This window comes from Oncorhynchus mykiss, chromosome 12 (genome assembly GCF_013265735.2).
Source record: "Oncorhynchus mykiss isolate Arlee chromosome 12, USDA_OmykA_1.1, whole genome shotgun sequence".
NCBI classification, from domain to species: domain Eukaryota; kingdom Metazoa; phylum Chordata; class Actinopteri; order Salmoniformes; family Salmonidae; genus Oncorhynchus; species Oncorhynchus mykiss.
In genome coordinates, this window is record NC_048576.1 from 9,065,846 (window position 1) to 9,091,192 (window position 25,347).

Consider the following 25,347-nt stretch of genomic DNA (forward strand, 5'->3'; position numbering starts at 1 on the left):
TGTCCCTTCGCTGTGACCCATTTGAATTACAGCCTTCATTTGCCCCCTGGTTCACCTTCCAAAGTCACTGGTCTCTAGGCTGCCACGAGTCTTGCTCATAAAAAGCACAGGCCCTCTCACTGCAACTACTTCTACTATTCGTCTCTGTCAACTGGCTGCCCTGCCAACTGCTATAAGATACTTGTTGTGTAGAATAGAATAAAATAGAATAGATACTTTATTGTCCATTTGGTTCGAATGGAAATGTGTCTTTCACCTTTTCCCCACAGGTGTGTATGAGCTACCTGAGAGGACCAGAGGACCAGAAAATCATAAAAGACTGTGAAATGGTCTCTATAAAATACTGTAGAGTACCTGTGAAATGGTCTCTATAAAATAGTGTAGAGTACCTATGAAATGGTCTCTATAAAATACTGTAGAGTACCTGTGAAATGGTCTCTATAAAATACTGTAGAGTACCTGTGAAATGGTCTCTATAAAATACTGTAGAGTACCTGTGAAATGGTCTCTATAAAATACTGTAGAGTATACCTGTGAAATGGTCTCTATAAAATACTGTAGAGTACCTGTGAAATGGTCTCTATAAAATACTGTAGAGTATACCTGTGAAATGGTCTCTATAAAATACTGTAGAGTACCTGTGAAATGGTCTCTATAAAATACTGTAGAGTATACCTGTGAAATTGTCTCTATAAAATACTGTAGAGTACCTGTGAAATGGTCTCTATAAAATACTGTAGAGTATACCTGTGAAATGGTCCCTATAAAATACTGTAGAGTACCTGTGAAATGGTCTCTATAAAATACTGTAGAGTACCTGTGAAATGGTCTCTATAAAATACTGTAGAGTACCTGTGAAATGGTCTCTATAAAATACTGTAGAGTGTACCTGTGAAATGGTCTCTATAAAATACTGTAGAGTACCTGTGAAATGGTCTCTATAAAATACTGTAGAGTGTACCTGTGAAATGGTCTCTATAAAATACTGTAGAGTATACCTGTGAAATGGTCTCTATAAAATACTGTACCTGTGAAATGGTCTCTATAAAATACTGTAGAGTATACCTGTGAAATGGTCTCTATAAAATACTGTAGAGTATACCTGTGAAATGGTCTCTATAAAATACTGTAGAGTATACCTGTGAAATGGTCTCTATAAAATACTGTAGAGTATACCTGTGAAATGGTCTCTATAAAATACTGTAGAGTATACCTGTGAAATGGTCTCTATAAAATACTGTAGAGTACCTGTGAAATGGTCTCTATAAAATACTGTAGAGTATACCTGTGAAATGGTCTCTATAAAATACTGTAGAGTATACCTGTGAAATGGTCTCTATAAAATACTGTAGAGTATACCTGTGAAATGGTCTCTATAAAATACTGTAGAGTATACCTGTGAAATGGTCTCTATAAAATACTGTAGAGTATACCTGTGAAATGGTCTCTATAAAATACTGTAGTGTACCTGTGAAATGGTCTCTATAAAATACTGTAGAGTATACCTGTGAAATGGTCTCTATAAAATACTGTAGAGTACCTGTGAAATGGTCTCTATAAAATACTGTAGAGTGTATCTGTGAAATGGTCTCTATAAAATACTGTAGAGTATACCTGTGAAATGGTCTCTATAAAATACTGTAGAGTACCTGTGAAATGGTCTCTATAAAATACTGTAGAGTATACCTGTGAAATGGTCTCTATAAAATACTGTAGAGTGTACCTGTGAAATGGTCTCTATAAAATACTGTAGAGTACCAGTGAAATGGTCTCTATAAAATACTGTAGAGTATACCTGTGAAATGGTCTCTATAAAATACTGTAGAGTACCTGTGAAATGGTCTCTATAAAATACTGTAGAGTGTACCTGTGAAATGGTCTCTATAAAATACTGTAGAGTGTACCTGTGAAATGGTCTCTATAAAATACTGTAGAGTGTACCTGTGAAATGGTCTCTATAAAATACTGTAGAGTACCTGTGAAATGGTATCTATAAAATACTGTAGAGTATACCTGTGAAATGGTCTCTATAAAATACTGTAGAGTACCTGTGAAATGGTCTCTATAAAATACTGTAGAGTATACCTGTGAAATGGTCTCTATAAAATACTGTAGAGTATACCTGTGAAATGGTCTCTATAAAATACTGTAGAGTACCTGTGAAATGGTCTCTATAAAATACTGTAGAGTACCTGTGAAATGGTCTCTATAAAATACTGTAGAGTATACCTGTGAAATGGTCTCTATAAAATACTGTAGAGTGTACCTGTGAAATGGTCTCTATAAAATACTGTAGAGTGTACCTGTGAAATGGTCTCTATAAAATACTGTAGAGTATACCTGTGAAATGGTCTCTATAAAATACTGTAGAGTGTACCTGTGAAATGGTCTCTATAAAATACTGTAGAGTACCTGTGAAATGGTCTCTATAAAATACTGTAGAGTGTACCTGTGAAATGGTCTCTATAAAATACTGTAGAGTACCTGTGAAATGGTCTCTATAAAATACTGTAGAGTGTACCTGTGAAATGGTCTCTATAAAATACTGTAGAGTACCTGTGAAATGGTCTCTATAAAATACTGTAGAGTGTACCTGTGAAATGGTCTCTATAAAATACTGTACCTGTGAAATGGTCTATAAAATACTGTAGAGTACCTGTGAAATGGTCTCTATAAAATACTGTAGAGTGTACCTGTGAAATGGTCTCTATAAAATACTGTAGAGTATACCTGTGAAATGGTCTCTATAAAATACTGTAGAGTATACCTGTGAAATGGTCTCTATAAAATACTGTAGAGTGTACCTGTGAAATGGTCTCTATAAAATACTGTAGAGTACCTGTGAAATGGTCTCTATAAAATACTGTAGAGTACCTGTGAAATGGTCTCTATAAAATACTGTAGAGTGTACCTGTGAAATGGTCTCTATAAAATACTGTAGAGTGTACCTGTGAAATGGTCTCTATAAAATACTGTAGAGTACCTGTGAAATGGTCTCTATAAAATACTGTAGAGTGTACCTGTGAAATGGTCTCTATAAAATACTGTAGAGTGTACCTGTGAAATGGTCTCTATAAAATACTGTAGAGTGTACCTGTGAAATGGTCTCTATAAAATACTGTAGAGTGTACCTGTGAAATGGTCTCTATAAAATACTGTAGAGTGTACCTGTGAAATGGTCTCTATAAAATACTGTAGAGTGTACCTGTGAAATGGTCTCTATAAAATACTGTAGAGTACCTGTGAAATGGTCTCTATAAAATACTGTAGAGTACCTGTGAAATGGTCTCTATAAAATACTGTAGAGTGTACCTGTGAAATGGTCTCTATAAAATACTGTAGAGTACCTGTGAAATGGTCTCTATAAAATACTGTAGAGTGTACCTGTGAAATGGTCTCTATAAAATACTGTAGAGTACCTGTGAAATGGTCTCTATAAAATACTGTAGAGTGTACCTGTGAAATGGTCTCTATAAAATACTGTAGAGTACCTGTGAAATGGTCTCTATAAAATACTGTAGAGTGTACCTGTGAAATGGTCTCTATAAAATACTGTACCTGTGAAATGGTCTATAAAATACTGTAGAGTACCTGTGAAATGGTCTCTATAAAATACTGTAGAGTGTACCTGTGAAATGGTCTCTATAAAATACTGTAGAGTGTACCTGTGAAATGGTCTCTATAAAATACTGTAGAGTATACCTGTGAAATGGTCTCTATAAAATACTGTAGAGTGTACCTGTGAAATGGTCTCTATAAAATACTGTAGAGTACCTGTGAAATGGTCTCTATAAAATACTGTAGAGTACCTGTGAAATGGTCTCTATAAAATACTGTAGAGTATACCTGTGAAATGGTCTCTATAAAATACTGTAGAGTATACCTGTGAAATGGTCTCTATAAAATACTGTAGAGTATACCTGTGAAATGGTCTCTATAAAATACTGTAGAGTGTACCTGTGAAATGGTCTCTATAAAATACTGTAGAGTGTACCTGTGAAATGGTCTCTATAAAATACTGTAGAGTGTACCTGTGAAATGGTCTCTATAAAATACTGTAGAGTACCTGTGAAATGGTCTCTATAAAATACTGTAGAGTGTACCTGTGAAATGGTCTCTATAAAATACTGTAGAGTGTACCTGTGAAATGGTCTCTATAAAATACTGTAGAGTGTACCTGTGAAATGGTCTCTATAAAATACTGTAGAGTGTACCTGTGAAATGGTCTCTATAAAATACTGTAGAGTATACCTGTGAAATGGTCTCTATAAAATACTGTAGAGTGTACCTGTGAAATGGTCTCTATAAAATACTGTAGAGTATACCTGTGAAATGGTCTCTATAAAATACTGTAGAGTGTACCTGTGAAATGGTCTCTATAAAATACTGTAGAGTACCTGTGAAATGGTCTCTATAAAATACTGTAGAGTGTACCTGTGAAATGGTCTCTATAAAATACTGTAGAGTGTACCTGTGAAATGGTCTCTATAAAATACTGTAGAGTATACCTGTGAAATGGTCTCTATAAAATACTGTAGAGTATACCTGTGAAATGGTCTCTATAAAATACTGTAGAGTGTACCTGTGAAATGGTCTCTATAAAATACTGTAGAGTACCTGTGAAATGGTCTCTATAAAATACTGTAGAGTATATCTGCATAATCGTCTATAAAATATGGGGGCGTTCAAAGTAGGCAATCCGAGTTGAATGACACATTAGTGAAAATTAGGCAGTCACAACAAAACGATATAACGTCGGACAGCTTCTTTAAATCATTCATTTGGAACTTCTTTTTATAAGATGTCTTTAATAAATCTTAACAGAGTTACCTGAACAAGTTTGTGCAGTCACAATTATATACCCCCTGCAGCTTGATCTGACAGAGATACACAGTGTGTAGTTAATCACCATTGACCAACTGCTGTTAAATTTAATTACAGCGGGAGTCAGTCATTATACCCTCCTATAGGACCCCATCTTACGTTTCTAGTCACTCCCCTTGGTCCACTGTGTCCTGATCAGATGCAGTCCTGTCCACTAGAGTTGGAGTTAACCCTACTGTCTACAGTGTTGCTTTGACATAAAGGCTAAACAAAATCTGGGAAGTCATACTAGTGGATGAATCATTTGATTACAATACAGTACATTTTCTTATCTAACATGCATCAAAAGCAAGGTATGATACAGTTTTTTGATTGCTTGGCTGTAGTTACCTGTTTTTTAATTCAATTAATCGTTTGGGCTAAAGGACCAACGGTCTTAAATGATTGGACGTGAGGTTGTTCAGACAGCTGGGGAGTTTGAATGAAAAAATACTCCACTGATTTGCTATTCGATTCATTGCTTTCCCCCCCCTAGACAGGCCATATCTATCTGGAGGATTGCATGAGGCATGCAAACCACACAGCCGGAAGATATTCTTAGAATCCTAAATCGTCTTTCCGTGGGAGGGGGTGAACTTGGATTAAATGAAAAATGTAACATCACATCCCTTTTCTAAGAATAGTTCAAACCTGCTTCTCTCTCTCTTTCATGACATAAATGAGACGCCTGAGAAAATGTGGCAGTGTAAACACTTGCCTTTAAATAAAAAAATTCAACGGCAAAATATTTGATAGTTTTGTATAACGTGCTAGGGAGATGGGGGGGATGGGGGGGATTTCTTCCTCAATTATGCAAAAGGGACATTCTCAGTTGGCTGCTGCTGCAGAGCCTGAACGCAGAGCAGATAGCCATGCGACCTTTGTTTGTCCTCTGGGTGCTCTGAGCCCTGATCCTGAGCTTGGCTTGTCTCCCCTTCAACCCCCTCTACCCCACCTTCCACCACCCCATCCAGATGAATTTTATATCATTGGAGAAGCTAACTCCCATACCCCCCCAAAAAACATTAATCTACATCGGCAGTGATGGGACTTGACAAACATTGAAAGCAGAGGAACTGAAACTGGAGAGATACTGCTGACTGAGTGTTGCATTCATTTCACTGTATACCCAGTGCTTAATATGTGTAAAAACAGGATACATCTAAATGGATGGGAGTGGGTCTGAGTATGCATTTAAAGGGGTTTGTCAGGGTTGGTTTAAGAAATGCTCTCTTTTCATGTTTAAGCTTGGTACCTGTTTTCACACGTTTGATCCCTATGGCTAACCTTACACTTTGGCTCTGTTGGACAAATATCCATTTCCAATAGAGAAAAGGTACTACAGGTAACACACACACACACACACACACACACACACACACACACACACACACACACACACACACACACACACACACACACACACACACACACACACACACACACACACACACACACACACACACACACACACACAAAGTCTTTATTTCCCCTACGTACCTCCAAAGTAAGAGCCATCCGTCAGCTTCATCTCTTTGTTAAGCTTGGTGATGACACTGGCCACACCATGTTGAATGAAATACATCTTCTTGCCCACGGTGCCCTCCCTGATGATGTAATCGTTGGGCTGGAACACCTCGAACTTCAGCTTGCTCAACATGCCCGTCACGAAGTTGGGGTCCGCGTTGGCGAACAGCGGCATGGTAGCCACCAGCTTCCGACAGTTGAAGTTCACAATTTCCTGGGTAAAAAAAAGATAGAAAAAGATAGTTTTAGATGCATTGTTCATAATAAATATTGTGAAAACTATAACAAAGGCGTTTGACAAAAGTGTCCCTTTCTCTGATGGATATGAACGGTATCTGTCAAATAGGGCAAATGATTTTCCTTTCTTGACCCCCTGCTAGTCCTTCTTGATTACATATAGCTGCTGTCAGGCTCGAACGTCAGGACAAATAAGAGTGGTGATAACGGAAAGCCTTGGCGAGTTCTCCAATTACTTTTTGTTATTGGTTATGTCAAATGCAATTTGTTATAATACTCTAATGGGACACGTCCAAGTTCAACATGCAATCTCAATATTCATCATGTCTTGGAATGGATGTAATATCTACAAAAACACTTTTCATCACTCTTTGGGGTAACTTTTGGTGCTATTGTCTTTGATGATGATGATCATGACCTTAGTCTCTTCAGAAACAACAGGAGATTGTTTGTCATTCAGGGTTTGTTTGAGAATGGCTCTTCCAATGTTTCAGTTTGGTGCTTGTCTAAAGTATAAGGAAAATGGTACTCTAGAAAATGTGCAGAAACTTGTCTCTGATGATGATCTTGCCCTCAGCAGAGGGCAATGATCTCTCTGGTTATCTCAGACAACAGCAGGAGATTGTTTCCTATATGGGGGTCTGTTAGTGTTTACTGAGCAGTGCCTGCCTGCCTCCCCTCCTCTGTCTCTGTTGCCATGCAGACAGACTGACAGACAGAGCTTGGCCTTCACTGTTCCACTAACTGCTTACTCACTTCCTGTGAGAGATGATGACTCTCCAATGGGAGCATCTGAGCCAAGGATACATCAGCCAATCTCCTTTTCGGCTGAGTTTTGTGCTGTTAGCTCAGTACTGAGTCAACAGCAGCAGTGGGTTCTGACCTCAATCATGCACAACGATTAATGAATTAGATGCTCAGTATTCAGCCCGGCTTGGCCAGGATGGAGCCCCACTAGGGAAACAATCTTTAGACTTTATCTATTTAAAGCAGCAAACCTGTCCCATGGCAGCGGTGCCTGGCAGTATAAATAGCTGCCTGGCTGCAATGAAACGACGTCCGACCAGCTGCAGAAACCTGTTCCATGGCAGCGGTGCCTGGCAGTATAAATAGCTGCCTAGCTGCAATGAAACGACGTCCGACCAGCTGCAGCAAACCTGTCCCATGGCAGCGGTGCCTGGCAGTATAAATAGCTGCCTAGCTGCAATGAAACGACGTCCGACCAGCTGCAGCAAACCTGTCCCATGGCAGCGGTGCCTGGCAGTATAAATAGCTGCCTAGCTGCAATGAAACGACGTCCGACCAGCAGCAGCAAACCTGTCCCATGGCAGCGGTACCTGGCAGTATAAATAGCTGCCTAGCTGCAATGAAACGACGTCCGACCAGCTGCAGAAATTGTCAAGATGAAACTTTAACTGTTTTCTCACCATAGGATGAACATCATCATCATCACCCCCCACACTCTTCCCTGATACACTGCCTTCAGAAAGGATTCATACCCCATGACTTTTTCCCACAGCTGGCTTACTTCTGAAGCTTAGCAGGGTTGGTCCTGGTCAGTCCCTGGATGGGAGACCAAATGCTGCTGGAAGTGGTGTTGGAGGGCCAGAGGAGGCACCCTTTCCTCTGGTCTAAAAAATATCCCAAATGCCCCAGGGCAGTGATTGGGGACATTGGGTGCCATCTTTCGGATGGGACATTAAATGGGTGTCCTGACTCTCTGTGGTCACTAAAGATCCCATGGCACTAATCGTAAGAGTAGGGGTGTTAACCCCAGTGTCCTGGCTAAATTCCCAATCTGGTCCTCATACCATCATGGTCACCTAATCATCCCCAGTTTACAATTTACTCATTCATCCCCCCTCCTCTCCCCTGTAACTATTCCCCAGGTCGTTGCTGTAAATGAGAATGTGTTCTCAGTCAGCTTACCTAGTAACATAAGGGTTAAATAAAATACAATTCCAAATTTTGTTGTGTTACAGCCTGAAATCAAAATGGCTGAAATTGTTTTTTTCTTTACCCATCTACACACCATACCCCATAATGACAAAGTGAAAACATGTTTTTAGATATGTTAGCACATTTTGCCTGTGCTTAGCTCCATTCCATTTGTTTTTTTTATCCTGAAACACTCCCCAGACCTTTACGATTACAAGCATACCCATAACATGATGCAGCCACCAGTATGCTTGAAAATATGTATTGAATTTGCCCCAAACATAACATTTTGTATTCAGGACAAAAAGTTCATTGCTTTTTGAAATTCACCGCTCGACTGAGGGACCTTGCAGATATTTTGTATGTGTGGGGTACAGAGATGAGGTAGTCATTCAAAAATCATGTTAAACACTATTATTGCACACAGAGTGAGTCCATGCAACTTATTATGTGACTTGTTAAGCAAACGTTTAGTCCTGAACTTAATTAGGCTTGCCATAGCAAAGAGGTTGAATAGTTGTTGACTCGAGACATTTCAGCTTTTCATTTATAATTAATTTGTAAAAATTCAGAAAAACATAATTCTACTGACATTATGGGGTATTGTGTGTAGGCCAGTGACACAAAATCTAAATTGTATCCATTTTAAATGAAGGTTGTAACACAACAAAATGTGGAAAAGTTCAAGGGGTGTGAATACTTTCTGAAGGCTCTGTATGTCTGGTTGTCTCTGTGGTGCTGTGTGCTTCCTGCTGTGATATACTGAGCTGAGATGAACCTATCTGAGCTGAGATGAGATTAACACAGCTGAGTTGAGATGAATTTAACTGACCTGGGTTTAGCTGAGATGAACCTATCTGAGCTGAGCTGAGATTAACATAGCTGAGTTGAGATTAACCTATCTGAGCTGAGCTGAGATTAACACAGCTGAGTTGAGATGAATTTAACTGACCTGGGTTTAGCTGAGATGAACCTATCTGAGCTGAGCTGAGATTAACATAGCTGAGTTGAGATTAACCTATCTGAGCTGAGCTGAGATTAACATAGCTGAGTTGAGATGAACCTATCTGAGCTGAGATTAATTTAACTGACCTGGGTTTAGCTGAGATGAACCTATCTGAGCTGAGCTGAGCTGAGATTAACATAGCTAAACTAAATTTACCTGAGCTGAGATTAATCTATCTGAGCTGAGATGAATTTAACTGAGCTGAATTTAGCTGAGTTGAGCTGAACATAGCTGAGCTGAGATTAAACTAGCTGAGCTGAATTTAGCTGAGCTAAAATGAGCCTGGCTGAGCTGAGATGAGATGAACCCAGCTGAGCTGAGCTGTGATTAACCGAGCTGAGCTGAATTTACCTAAACTGAGATTAACCTAGCTGAGCTGAGATTAACCTATCTGAGCTGAGATTAATTTAACTGAGCTGAATTTAGCTGAGCTGAGATGAGCCTAGCTGAGCTGAGATGAACCCAGCTGAGCTGAGCTGGGATGAACCTAGCTGAGCTGATATGTGATTAACCAAGCTGAGCTGAATTTACCTGAGCTGACATGAGCTGAGCTGAGATGAACCCAGCTGAGCTGATCTTAACCTAGCTGAGCTGAGATTAACCTATCTGAGCTGAGCTGTACTATGCTCTGCTCTCCTGGGATGGGATGAAATATGCATTCCTGTCCAGTTCAGTGCTCTGTGGATCTGTCTTGTTCTCAGTATTGTGGGCAAGACTGGGTTATCTGGGCTTCGCTTTACTGTGCTGTACAGACCTATGCTTGTGCTCTACTATGTAAATGCTGCCATGTGCTCTATTTTGTTAATGCTGCCATGTGCTCTACTGTGTTAATGCTGCCATGTGCTCTACTGTGTTAATGCTGTCATGTGCTCTAATGTTCTGTGTAGATATATGGTTTCCTGTGCTGTGATCTACAATACTGTGTAGATCTACCCTTTTCTGTGCTGGGCCAGGCAATACTGTGCTCCAATATGTCTCATTCTGGTTGGTGACTTAATGGGGTTACATGAGAGACATAGGCAATTACATCCCTCCTCTTCTCTTCTCCCTCTGTCCCCTCTCCTCCCTCCTCTATCCCTCATTTCCACCTCTCTCCTCCTCTCCAATCCCCCATCTCTGCATCATTAGGCTACATGAGAGCCCTTATCTGCTCATACAGAGAGGGCAGCCAACTATGAAGCAGGTAGAGGGTTGACACAAAGAACAAAGAGAGCCTTATAAATTGGTCACTGAATTTAAGAAACTTAAACGTATCTTGCCTTCTTTTTTTTTACTGTGACTGTCTGGCTGTATCTGATGTCACATCATGTTCCAAGTAGGCCTATATTGTACACTTGTAACCTCATGTGTCTGTCTATTGGTTGGCTTGACGTCTTAACGGCCTCTCTATTGTCAAAGCTCTGGGAACACCTCATGTGTTGGCTTGACGTCTTAATGGGTCTAAACACTAATCAGATGAAATTGTCATCTCACTTCCTGATCTCTCTTGTTTCACACCTGTGTATTGCGTGCTTGAGCAACTGACTGTCTTCACGCCAATTAAATTAATTTATCTGTTTAGCTTGTGTTCCACCAGCTGTAGTGAATCAATTTGTGCAGTGTGTCTATTACATTTGTAATAAAGCACACTAGACATGTTTTACAGACACCCTTTTCAATAATCATCCATTGTTGATAAATTCACCCAGTCAATAGACTAGTATGATATATAAAGTATAAACACTGGTATATCATAAAGGTAAAAGAAAATTAATTAGTGATAAAACAACTCAGCGCTCCATGTTTAAGCAATTAGAGATGCTTAGAGATGATATATTAAGAAAGGTTGCCTTCCTCTGTTGCAGAATTAATTACTTGTTACTTTTATTTGTTATTCATATTTTTTTTTTTTTTTTTTTGTTGACCCAAACAGCATTGTTGGTTAGGGGCTCGTCAGTAAGCATTTCACTGTCAGGTCTACACCTGAAATATTTGGAGCATGTGACTAATACGATTTGATTTGCATGAAACCCTGTGACAAACGGCCATTTATACAAAGCCCTAGTGTCCCAAATGGCACCCTATTCCCTTTAGAGTGCACTACTTTTGACCGGGGTCCCATATGGCTCTGGTCAAAAGCAGTGCACTATTTAGGTAATAGGGTGCCCATTTGGGACACTGAAGAGTAAAATAGAATAGACAACACCAGGCGTCATCCTCCTTACCTCTTTGAGCGGGTCGTTGAGCTCACTCAGGATATTGTCCTCGTCAAAGATCTTGCCCTGATAACGATGCTCATAGTAATCATGGATCTTCTGCCGCATGTCTGCGGGGAGCTTGTGGAACGACATGTACTGCTCCACTTGTTTATACTGTAAAGATGGAGAGAAGAGATCATGTCAACAAACCAAATGAACAGAAAATAGAAAATATCAGACAAAACAAAGGCTGTCACGTTGACTTCAAAAACATAGCGCCCGAAAGCAGTTGGAGGTAAAAATAACATTCAAAGGAAGGTTTTAGCAAACATTACAGGCAATATGGTATGTTGTAATAGGAACCAAGGACATTCACAACATACTGAACATTCACAACATACTGAACATTCACAACATACTGAACATTCACAACATACTGAACATTCACAACATACTGAACATTCACAACATACTGAACATTCACAACATACTGAACATTCACAACATAATGAACATTCACAACATACTGAACATTCACAACATACTGAACATTCACAACATAATGAACATTCACAACATACTGAACATTCACAACATACTGAACATTCACAACATAATGAACATTCACAACATTCACAACATACTGAACATTCACAACATACTGAACATTCACAACATACTGAACATTCACAACATAATGAACATTCACAACATTCACAACATACTGAACATTCACAACATACTGAACATTCACAACATTCACAACATACTGAACATTCACAACATACTGAACATTCACAACATTCACAACATAGAGAAGAGAGAAGAGATCATGTCAACAAACCAAATGAACAGAAAATAGAAAATATCAGACAAAACAAAGGCTGTCACGTTGACTTCAAAAACATAGCGCCCGAAAGCAGTTGGAGGTAAAAATAACATTCAAAGGAAGGTTTTAGCAAACATTACAGGCAATATGGTATGTTGTAATATGAACCAAGGACATTCACAACATACTGAACATTCATAACATAATGAACATTCACAACATACTGAACATTCACAACATACTGAACATTCACAACATACTGAACATTCACAACATACTGAACATTCACAACATAATGAACATTCACAACATTCACAACATACTGAACATTCATAACATAATGAACATTCACAACATACTGAACATTCATAACATAATGAACATTCATAACATAATGAACATTCACAACATACTGAACATTCACAACATACTGAACATTCACAACATACTGAACATTCACAACATACTGAACATTCACAACATAATGAACATTCACAACATTCACAACATACTGAACATTCACAACATAATGAACATTCACAACATACTGAACATTCACAACATACTGAACATTCACAACATAATGAACATTCACAACATTCACAACATACTGAACATTCACAACATAATGAACATTCACAACATTCACAACATACTGAACATTCACAACATACTGAACATTCACAACATAATGAACATTCACAACATACTGAACATTCACAACATACTGAACATTCACAACATACTGAACATTCACAACATACTGAACATTCACAACATTCACAACATACTGAACATTCACAACATAATGAACATTCACAACATACTGAACATTCACAACATACTGAACATTCACAACATACTGAACATTCACAACATACTGAACATTCACAACATAATGAACATTCACAACATTCACAACATACTGAACATTCACAACATAATGAACATTCACAACATTCACAACATACTGAACATTCACAACATACTGAACATTCACAACATAATGAACATTCACAACATACTGAACATTCACAACATAATGAACATTCACAACATACTGAACATTCATAACATACTGAACATTCACAACATACTGAACATTCACAACATACTGAACATTCACAACAACAACATACTGAACATTCACAACAACAACATACTGAACATTCACAACAACAACACACACATTCACAACATACACAGCATTCACAACAACAACACACACATTTACAACATACACAACATACTGAACATTCACAACATTCACAACATACACATCATTCACAACAACAACATACACAGCATTCACAACAACAACCTACTGAACATTCACAACAACAACACACACATACACAACATACACAACATTCACAACAACAACACACACATACACAACATACACAACATTCACAACATTCACAACAACAACACACACAGACACAACATACACAACATTCACAACGACAACACACACAGACACAGTGGGGTGATAGTATGGATTGAGTATGGAAGTAGCAGGTGGTCGAAGGAGGAACGAGTTCAGCCTGAGGCCCTTCAGAGCGAGGCTGCTGCCGTTCTGATCAGCTCACACAGTGAAGATAATCGCTCTCATCTCTCTCAATATAGGTTACCCATGACCTCACGTAAACCAGAGAGAATGAATACACCCATATCAGTGACTGAATAGGTCTCAGGGAGACCACATTATCATCTGAAATCATGCCATTTCAATATGAAACATTAAACAGAGGAGAACATAAAGCAATCAAAATGCATGTACTCAAGACATTCCATGCATAATTCAGTAGCGCCGCGTTTCTTGACTGTGGTTGTCTCGAGGAGTGGTTGTCATAAGGCAGAGGTCTTCTGGGGCCTCTGTCACTACACTGGTCTGGAGTCATTCTTTCTACAGGGTCCTGTGCCCTAATGGAGTCCTTAATCTGTCACAGCATCTGATCTGGAGTCAATCTCTGCAGTAAGAGATGAGTCACAGAGCAGATTAATATTTTTTATTTTTTTATTTTTTATTGTGTTGTCTGTTTTGTGTTCCTTTATTCTTCCTGCTTGGTTTTCTTTTCTCGACTTCATTTTAGTGTGTTGCTGTTTTAAATATACTTTAAAAATAACAATTTATTTAATTTGAGATGTTCACTGTCTCAACATCTGATCTGGAGTCAGTCTCTCTCATCAGGATGCTGTCTGTGGTCTACCGTGGAGTCCTTAATATGTCTCAACATCTGATCTGGAGTCAGTCTCTCTCATCACCGTTGGCTGTGATGCGCCCAGGGGAGGGATACTGACTGTGCATCAGAATGAGGAAATTAGGTGGAAAAAAAACAGCTGAGTCACTCTTCACACCAACCCCCATGTAACCCTCCCTGCTGTCCCGTCGAGAAGGCCAGTGCTGCATCCCCACCCTATTCCCTATATAGTTCACTACTTTTAACAAGGGCTCATAGGGAGACTCTGGTCAATAGTAGTACACTATGTAGGGAATAGGGTGGCATTTGAGATTTTACCTAGAATAGGTAGGAGAAACCTGCTCTCCTGCAGATAAACTGCAATGCTACACTTTAGCTTTCATCATATATGCATGAACTGACACAGACCAGATAGGACTCTTTCCATTTTCCAATTCTCTCCAATAGTCCGATGTCATGGAAAGCGTAGCTTGAGAAAGTAAATAGCCTAATCAAAGCATTAGGTGATATAATTACACACGGCTGTAAAAGTCAAGGTACCACAGGCTTGTAGGTATTGACTCCCGGCCAAATTAACATCACACACGGACACAACAGACCTCTATTAGGCCAATGATGTATGCAAATAGAGATTGGGGCATTGTCTACAGGGAGTTATAGAGAGTGCAGACTCTCACAGAGAGAGAGAGAGAGAGAGAGAGAGAGGGGTCCTTCAGCAGCTCATCTATTTAAATCAGGAGATAGCTGCTCTGACACACACACACACACACACACACACACACACACACACACACACACACACACACACACACACACACACACACACACACACACACACACACACACACACACACACACACAACCTCAGGTAAGGGTGTCAGCATGAGGCGTGAACAGAAACTAACGGTAGCCTCAGGAAGCAGCATACACAGTAACATCACGACGCAGATTTTGTGCACAAAAAAAAAAAATGTAACTATGTTGAAAGGAGAAAAGCCACGTCCCATCACACGGTGGTTTCGCATTGATTCTCCACAGCCGCGGCGAGATGATGAGGGATCAGGTTTTGTTTTGAGGTGAATGGATTTATTCTAGGTACACAGTCAAGTCTGAGAGGATCTGACGTGTTTACATTTAGAACAGGACTCTCTGTGACTGCGTGTGAGATATGTTGAGGTGTGGTTCGGTCACGTCTGGTTAGAGAAGTTATGTATTCCATCTGACTCATGTCATAAGCATTTATGAATAATCTATCTTGCTTATAAATGTGTTCATGACATCGTTATGTTGGTAGCCTTCAAAAATAATGTGTTACTGTTTATGAGGCCTCTACGCATGTTTACTGTGAATAATTTCAAATCTGCAATGCATCATCATGACGAGTCACATTCCCAACATAGGAATGAATATGCTTTGTGCTCGCTGCTGAAAGAAAGACAGTATGTACTCTTGCCTTGCTCATTACATTCAAGGTACAGAATGTCTTTGAGGACAGAGGAGGAAGCTTAATCCATCCCAGGTTCTCGGGAACATTAATACATTCTCAGAACGTTTGGAACATTAATACATTCTCAGAACGTTTGGAACATTAATACATTCTCAGAACGTTTGGAACATTAATACATTCTCAGAACGTTTGGAACATTAATACATTCTCAGAACGTTTGGAACATTAATACATTCTCAGAATGTTTGGAACATTAATACATTCTCAGAACGTTTGGAACATTAATATATTCTCAGAACGTTTGGAACATTAATACATTCTCAGAACGTTTGGAACATTAATACATTCTCAGAACGTTTGGAACATTAATACATTCTCAGAACGTTTGGAACATTAATACATTCTCAGAACGTTTGGAACATTAATACATTCTCAGAACGTTTGGAACATTAATACATTCTCAGAACGTTTGGAACATTAATACATTCTCAGAACGTTTGGAACATTAATACATTCTCAGAACGTTTGGAACATTAATACATTCTCAGAACGTTTGGAACATTAATACATTCTCAGAACGTTTGGAACATTAATACATTCTCAGAACGTTTGGAACATTAATACATTCTCAGAACGTTTGGAACATTAATATATTCTCAGAACGTTTGGAACATTAATACATTCTCAGAACGTTTGGAACATTAATACATTCTCAGAACGTTTGGAACATTAATACATTCTCAGAACGTTTGGAACATTAATATATTCTCAGAACGTTTGGAACATTAATACATTCTCAGAACGTTTGGAACATTAATACATTCTCAGAACGTTTGGAACATTAATATATTCTCAGAACGTTTGGAACATTAATACATTCTCAGAACGTTTGGAACATTAATACATTCTCAGAACGTTTGGAACATTAATACATTCTCAGAACGTTTGGAACATTAATACATTCTCAGAACGTTTGGAACATTAATACATTCTCAGAACGTTTGGAACATTAATACATTCTCAGAACGTTTGGAACATGAATACATTCTCAGAACGTTTGGAACATTAATACATTCTCAGAACGTTTGGAACATTAATACATTCTCAGAACGTTTGGAACATGAATACATTCTCAGAACGTTTGGAACATTAATACATTCTCAGAACGTTTGGAACATTAATACATTCTCAGAACGTTTGGAACATTAATACATTCTCAGAACGTTTGGAACATTAATACATTCTCAGAACGTTTGGAACATTAATACATTCTCAGAACGTTTGGAACATTAATACATTCTCAGAACGTTTGGAACATTAATACATTCTCAGAACGTTTGGAACATTAATACATTCTCAGAACGTTTGGAACATTAATACATTCTCAGAACGTTTGGAACATTAATACATTCTCAGAACGTTTGGAACATTAATACATTCTCAGAACGTTTGGAACATTAATACATTCTCAGAACGTTTGGAACATGAATACATTCTCAGAACGTTTGGAACATTAATACATTCTCAGAACGTTTGGAACATTAATACATTCTCAGAACGTTTGGAACATTAATACATTCTCAGAACGTTTGGAACATGAATACATTCTCAGAACGTTTGGAACATTAATACATTCTCAGAACGTTTGGAACGTTAATACGTTTTGTGCTCCTGTGAATACCCAATGTTCTCTGAGGTAAATAGGTAAATATACCCTTTTCACCATCAAGATGCTGCCGTGTTCTCAGCCCTTTTAGAAACCATCATTTCAGCAGAAGAATGCTGTCGCAAACTTAATGATCCTAGAAGTATCTTAAGAGACAATAAAAGCTGGAGAAATTGTTTGAGAGTCAATAGTTGTAATGTTAATAATATTTATAAAGTTGCATTTGATTCTCTATACATATTTACAGGTATTGTCCTCATTAAAATGATATTTACTGCTTGGTGCAATATATCCTAATAAAAAAAAACATTAAGTTAGCTATATTATATTACAGAGAATCAGGTATGGACAATACAATTACTGATTATATCCTTCCGGACAGAGAAGGAACATTCCATTACAGACAACACAGCATTTCATAAGAGGTTAGATGCACAGAATTAAATGTAGTATTATATTGAACATCTATCTATGGATAAATGGGTATTATCACATCTGGGATGTTGTAATATAGTTCAGTCCGGTTCTATGTACAGTCTGCGTCTGAAATGTCTTATAAAACGACTGTGTTCCAGCTGCATCGTGTTTCTTCCTCTGCCAGGGCCAGGGCCATGTAGAGTTTCCCAGCATCAGGGCATTTCAGTGCAGGCCTCTTGCCCTACTTCACCCCCCAGCTGGGGCACTGCAGGCAGAGGAGAAAACGACCAGAGGGTGAAACCTTCTACTGTTCTCCTTCTCTGCACTGTGATGCAGAAAATCCACACAAGGCTACCGTGCTACAGTACCATGCTGTCAGAAGCAGCATTGTCAGTTCATACTGGCCCATAGATGGCTGTGCATTCCCACCCACTACTATGGCGGATGTGTAACCAGGAGAGCTCCTTACTGTTTGGTTTGGCTCAGTTCGGTTCATTAGTGTGAAAAGCCCTTGAGACAGTGGCTCTGTGATCTCTGATCTGAGCAGGGCTGTGGCTGTGAGACTGACCAGTGTGGCCGTGAGACCGACACGGTGTGGCCGTGAGACCGACCGGTGTGGCCGTGAGACCGACCCGGTGTGGCCGTGAGACCGACCCGGTGTGGCCGTGAGACCGACCGGTGTGGCCGTTAGACCGACCGGTGTGGCCGTGAGACCGACCGGTGTGGCCGTGAGACCGACCGGTGTGGCCGTGAGACCGACCGGTGTGGCCGTGAGACCGACCCGGTGTGGCCGTGAGACCGACCCGGTGTGGCCGTGAGACCGACCCGGTGTGGCCGTGAGACCGACCGGTGTGGCCGTGAGACCGACCGGTGTGGCCGTGAGACCGACCGGTGTGGCCGTGAGACCGACCCGGTGTGGCCGTGAGACCGACCGGTGTGGCCGTGAGACCGACCGGTGTGGCTATTCTAGATCATCAATAATGTTCTTACAGTTCCAAATAATAAAATCTTTCACAGGATAAGTTTCAGGATTATTTAGCTGATTCAACTGATATTATATAGCTAGCTAGTGATCGTCATTGTGTGATCTTCACATGGTTAGATGTGTTCTATGGACAATGGAAGTGATATATTCTGTGTTGTATATGAACATTTCCTAAGGTCGGCCTGTATCACAAGAATTATCACAAGAACAACTAGCCCCTCCCCCTGACACTTAGCCACTCCCCCTGACACCAAGCCTCTCCCCGTGACACCTAGCCCCTCCACCTGACACCTAACCCCTCACCCTGACACCAAGCCCCTCCCTCTGAAACCAAGGCTCTCCTCCTGACACCTAGCCCCTCCCCCTGACACCAAGCCCCTCCCCCTGAAACCAAGGCTCTCCACCTGACACCTAGCCCCTCCCCCTGACACCAAGCCCCTCCCCCTGAAACCAAGGCTCTCCACCTGACAACTAGCCCCTCCCCTGACACCTAGCCACTCCCCCTGACACCAAGCCTCTCCCCGTGACACCTAGCCCCTCCCCCTGACACCAAGCCCCTCTCCCTGAAACCAAGGCTCTCCACCTGACACCTAACCCCTCACCCTGACACCAAGCCCCTCCCTCTGAAACCAAGGCTCTCCTCCTGACACCTAGCCCCTCCCCCTGACACCAAGCCCCTCCCCCTGAAACAAAGGCTCTCCTCCTGACACCAAGCCTCTCCCCGTGACACCTAGCCCCTCCCCCTGACACCAAGCCCCTCCCTCTGAAACCAAGGCTCTCCTCCTGACACCTAGCCTCCGGATTGGTTCTGGTTACATTTGTATCAAAAAAGGCATTTTCATAGAAACACTTGGAAGCCGGGTCAGTGATTAATGCAAAAAAAAGCAGTTTAAACTATTTGGATTAAATTATTAAATTATTGGTGGGTCTTATCGTTGTGGAAGGCTTATATTGAGCCTAGATATAATTTCACAAGCCCTGAATTCATTAGATTATTTCTGACTGTTTGAAATGCAGTGTATATGACCTTTAATTGTGTAACAAAGCTTATACTTCTCTCTCTCTCTACATAATATATATATATATATACAGTATATATATTGTGAATCGAGATATGATTGTTAGGCTACATGGCCCACTAATTAATGAACAAAACCAAACCCATTTCAATCCCATTTGGCACAGTATTCCCTTTACAGCCCTATGGACCCTGGTCAAAAGAAGTTAACTATATGAATACAATCTGGGATGAAACCAATGTCTTTTTGACTCTGCTCTGCCTAGCAACGAGGTGTCCTCAGGTGATAAGGCTGCAGCAGTCACGCAGGCAGGCAGACAGGCTAACCCCGACAGGGTAATTGTTTTGTGTGTGTGTGTGTGTGTGTGTGTGTGTGTCTGTCTGTCTTTAATAACTTGTCTATCTGTTATTGACCATGGGATTTATAATCTAGCAAGGTCAGACTGACATCATATTTCAATAAACGATAACGGCTGATGCTTTTAGGAGGTGGATGTAAAAAAAAAAAAAACTGCTTTGTCAATTTGTCTTTGCCTCGTCATTGTCACGTCCAAGGTGACTCTGCTCTGCCTAGCAACGAGGTGTCTTCAAGTGATAATGAACAATAGTCAGGCAGGCAGGCAGGTAGGCAGACAGACAGGCTAAACTGGACAGGGTAATTGATGTGTGTGTGTGTGTGTGTGTGTGTGTGTGTGTGTGTGTGTGTGTGCGTGCGTGCGTGCGTGCGTGCGTGCGTGCGTGCGTGCGTGCGTGTATGTGTGTGTGTGTGTGTGTGTGTATGTGTGTATGTGTGTGTGTGTGTGTGTGTGTGTGTGTGTGTGTGTGTGTGTGTGTGTGTGTGTGTGTGTGTGTGTATGTGTGTATGTGTGTATGTGTGTGTGTGTGTGTGTGTGTGTGTGTGTGTGTGTGTGTGTGTGTGTGTGAATTGATACATTTACAAATTCCCGACAATATTTTACTGAAAATGAAAAATGTTCACCTGTGTAATTTATGGTGGAAAAACCCATACTAAACCTATTAGTCAACTGATCAATTGGTTATTGATCAGAATGAAAATGTCTGTAGGATTTATAATACAAAACCATAAAAAACAACCCAGAGAAACAATAAGGTAGCGAAGATAAGGGAACTGATGGAATAGAGGTGAGCCTACAGTTCATGACTTTGTTTCTTTACCTACGGGGAGAAGATCTACCCGAGGGTCAGAATCAGTACAGGTTATGATGGCTACAGTCATAGAGAGGGAAAGGAGGATACCTGGTCAGTGGTACAACTGAATGTCTTCAACTGAAATGTGTCTTCCACATTTAACCCAACCCCTCTGGATCAGAGAGGTGCGGGGGGCTGCCATAATTGTCATCCATGTCTTCGGCACCAGTCTGTTACCTGCCTTGCTCAGGAGCAGCACGACAGATTTTTACCTTGTCAGCACAGGGATTCAATCACGCAACCTTTCGGTTAGTGGCCCAACGCTCTAACCACTAGGCGACCTGCTACTTATGCCACAGTTATCAATCTACCCAAAGGTTAGCTCTAGAAAATATTATTATGGTTGGTTAGGTCACTAGTAGGGGAGCCTACTAACAAACCTATCCAAGGGTCAGAGCTGGCACAGATTATTACGGCTAAAGTCATAGATCGCCAAGTAATCTATCTAAGGATCAGATTCAGGACAGATAAATATGGGTAGTGATTATCTCACCATGATGGTCAGAAGGACAAATGAATAGGTACAGTGATTATATATATATAATATACCAAACAAAAATATAAGTGCTGGTCCTATGTTTCAAAATCTGAAATAAAATACGCCAAGATAATCCATCCACCTGACAGGTGAGGCATATCAAGAAGCTGATTAAACAGCATGATCATTACACAGGTGCACCTTGTGCTGGGGGCACTAAAAGGCCACTCTAAAATGTGCAGTTTTGTCACACGACACAATGCCACAGATGTCTGAAGTTTTGAGGGTGCGTGCAATTGGCATGCTGACTGCAGGAATGTCCACCAGAGCTGTTGCCAGATGATTTAAAGTTCATTCATGTACCATAAGCCACCTCCAACTCTCGTTTTAGAGAATTTGGCAGTGCGCCCAACCGACCTCTCAACTGCAGACCACGTCTTTGGCGTCGTGTGGGTGATCTATTTGCTGATGTCAACGTTGTGAATAGAGTGCCCCCTGGTGGCGGTGGGGTTATGGTATGGGCAGGCATAAGCTACAAACAACGAACACAGTTGCATTTTATTGAGGACAATTTGAATGCACAGGGATACCGTGACGAGATCCTGAGGCCCATTGTCATGCCATTCATCCGTCGCCTTCAAGTTATGTTTCAGCACAGCCCCATGTTGCAAGGATCTGTATACAACTCCTGAAAAGCTGAACATTTCCCAGTTTTTCATGGCCTGTATACTCACCAGACATTGTCAACCATTGAGCATGTTCGGGATGCTCTGGATCGATGTGTACGACAGTGTGTTCCAGTTCCCGACAATGTCCAGGGGCTGATCTAGATTACAGAACCTCCCCTCAAAGTGTTCCCTAAAAGCAACCAAACAGTGATGGATTGCGTCCCAAATGGCACCCTATTCCCAACATAGTGCACTGCTTTAGACCAGAGATGCATTATGTAGAAAATAGGGTGTCATATAGGATTCAGTCATAGTACACGTCGATCCAGAACATCCAAAACATGACGTTCTGTCTGGGAACGTCTTCACCCCAGGGGCTGTTTGGGATCCGTGGGGGCTTTTGGAAATCCTCTTTCAGAGCCAGTGAGCGGGGGGGGGGGGGGGTATTATAATTTGTGAGTGCTTTACACAACCCCTAAAACACAGGCCTAGATAGCAGAGGCCTAATCTACCTGGGAGAAATAAGCATTATCCGTTTAGATCAAATATAAAAGCTTTGAAAATAATACTCCACTTACATTATGACGAAAATGAGAATAACAAAACATGGTAAACCAAAACAGGTGTACCAAAATATTGAGTCGATTGATAATTAAAACATAAGGATAATAATAAAAAACATGACATTATATAATTGTATTACGTTACATAACAGTCTGAACTACGTACCTTCTCTTGGTACTGCCTGCGGGAGGAGTCCAGTGATTGGATGAGAGCGGTGGCGTGACCCACGAACATGGCGTAGCAGGTGGCGCCGACGATCATACTGAGCATGGTGATCCACAGGTCGGACATGCTGACGGGGGCCCGGGCGCCGTACCCGATACACAGCATGTGACTCATGGCCTTGAAGAGTGCGTACGAGTACTGCTTACCCCACGAGTCATTCTGCAGGGGAGAGAAAGGAAGAAGGGGAAGGCACGGAGAGAGGGAGACAGAAGGCGGGAGGGGGGAATTACCGCAGGCTTGTGGAAGATGTCCGACCGCAGAGAGACAGGAAGCTCTTTCTTTTTGATGCTTCACTGAACATCCTGCCAACATAGCCTTGATGCTGGGCATGTCACATTCACAGAGTACCTTTTATTTGTATGTATTTTTATTTCACCTCTATTTAACCAGGTAGGCTAGTTGAGAACAAGCTCTCATTTACAACTGCGACCTGGCCAAGATAAAGCATAGCAGTGTGAACAGACAACACAGAGTTACACATGGAGTAAACAATTAACAAGTCAATAACACAGTAGAAAAAAAGAGAGTCTATATACATTGTGTGTAAAAGGCATGAGGAGGTAGGCGAATAATTACAATTTAGCAGATTAACACTGGAGTGATAAATTATCAGATGGTCATGTACAGGTATTGGTGTGATATTGGTGTGCAAAAGAGCAGAAAAGTAAATAAATATAAACAGTATGGGGATGAGGTAGGTAAAATTGGGTGGGCTATTTACTGATGGACTATGTACAGCTGCAGCGATCGGTTAGCTGCTCGGATAGCAGATGTTTGAAGTTGGTGAGGGAGATAAAAGTCTCCAACTTCAGCGATTTTTGCAATTCGTTCCAGTCACAGGCAGCAGAGAACTGGAACGAAAGGCGGCCAAATGAGGTGTTGGCTTCAGGGATGATCAGTGAGATACACCTGCTGGAGCGCGTGCTACCTAAACCACCCCCCTCCCTCTCCTCCATTTCTCCCTCTCCCCCTCATTGGCCACAAGTTCTATAACAATTGATATCTGGAAGTGGTGCTGATCAACATCTATTACTTTGGAAAGGTTGATTTATGGGTTGTCTTCGGCCAATAGGAATCCTTCAGTTCGTAGTGGTGGATGGGCCGTGGATGAAGGAAGCAGAGAGTCGAGGGGAAAGGACTGGCCTGGATTCTGCTTCCTGCCTCCTCTCATTTTATCTAAAATGGCACCCTATTCCCTACATAGTACACTACTTTTGACCAGGGCCGATATAGGGAATAGGGTGCCTTTGGGAAGCAGCCCTTATCAGGGATGATAATCACAAGTACTTTAATGGGAGTGTGGAGCAGAGAGGTGCTGTCAGGGCCAAGGCACCACGATTCAGCGCAGATACAGTGTCACCTGCTGGAGCAAGGCCTAGGCTAGCATACACATCTGCCACATTGGTCTGCATAGATAGGACAAGCTAATATACATGATAAGCTGATAGATAGGATAAGCTAATATACATGATAAGCTGATAGATAGGATAAGCTAATAGACACGATAAACTGATAGATACGATAAACTAATAGATCATAGATAGGATAAGCTGATAGATAGGATAAGCTAATAGACACGATAAACTGATAGATAGGATAAACTAATAGATCATAGATAGGATAAGCTGATAGATAGGATACGCTAATAGACATGATAAGCTGCTAGACAGGATAAGCTGATAGATAGGATAAGCTAATAGACATGATAAGCTGATAGATAGGATAAGCTAATAGACATGATAAACTGATAGATAGGATAAGCTAATAGATCATAGATGGGATACGCTGATAGGTAGAATAAACTGACAGATAGGAAAAGCTGATAGATAGGATAAATTGATAGATAGGATGAACTGATAGATAGGATAAGCTAATATACATGATAAGCT

The 25,347-nt window shown here is 40.7% G+C and overlaps 1 protein-coding gene across 3 annotated transcripts in view; it reads right to left on the bottom strand.

The window, feature by feature from the left end:
• The window catches only part of hcn1 (hyperpolarization-activated cyclic nucleotide-gated cation channel 1), a 168,782-nt gene that overhangs the window by 28,210 nt on the left and 115,225 nt on the right, over nucleotides 1-25,347 (bottom strand). For all 3 annotated transcript variants that reach the window (XR_005034826.1, XR_005034825.1, NM_001124318.1), the window contains 3 exon segments: nucleotides 23,399-23,617; nucleotides 11,776-11,922; nucleotides 6,364-6,604 (listed from right to left, as the gene is read on the bottom strand). Coding sequence is in view for 1 of the 3 variants with exons in the window: in NM_001124318.1 (NP_001117790.1) it covers nucleotides 6,364-6,604; nucleotides 11,776-11,922; nucleotides 23,399-23,617 (607 nt within the window). In the remaining 2 variants the exon portion in view is untranslated.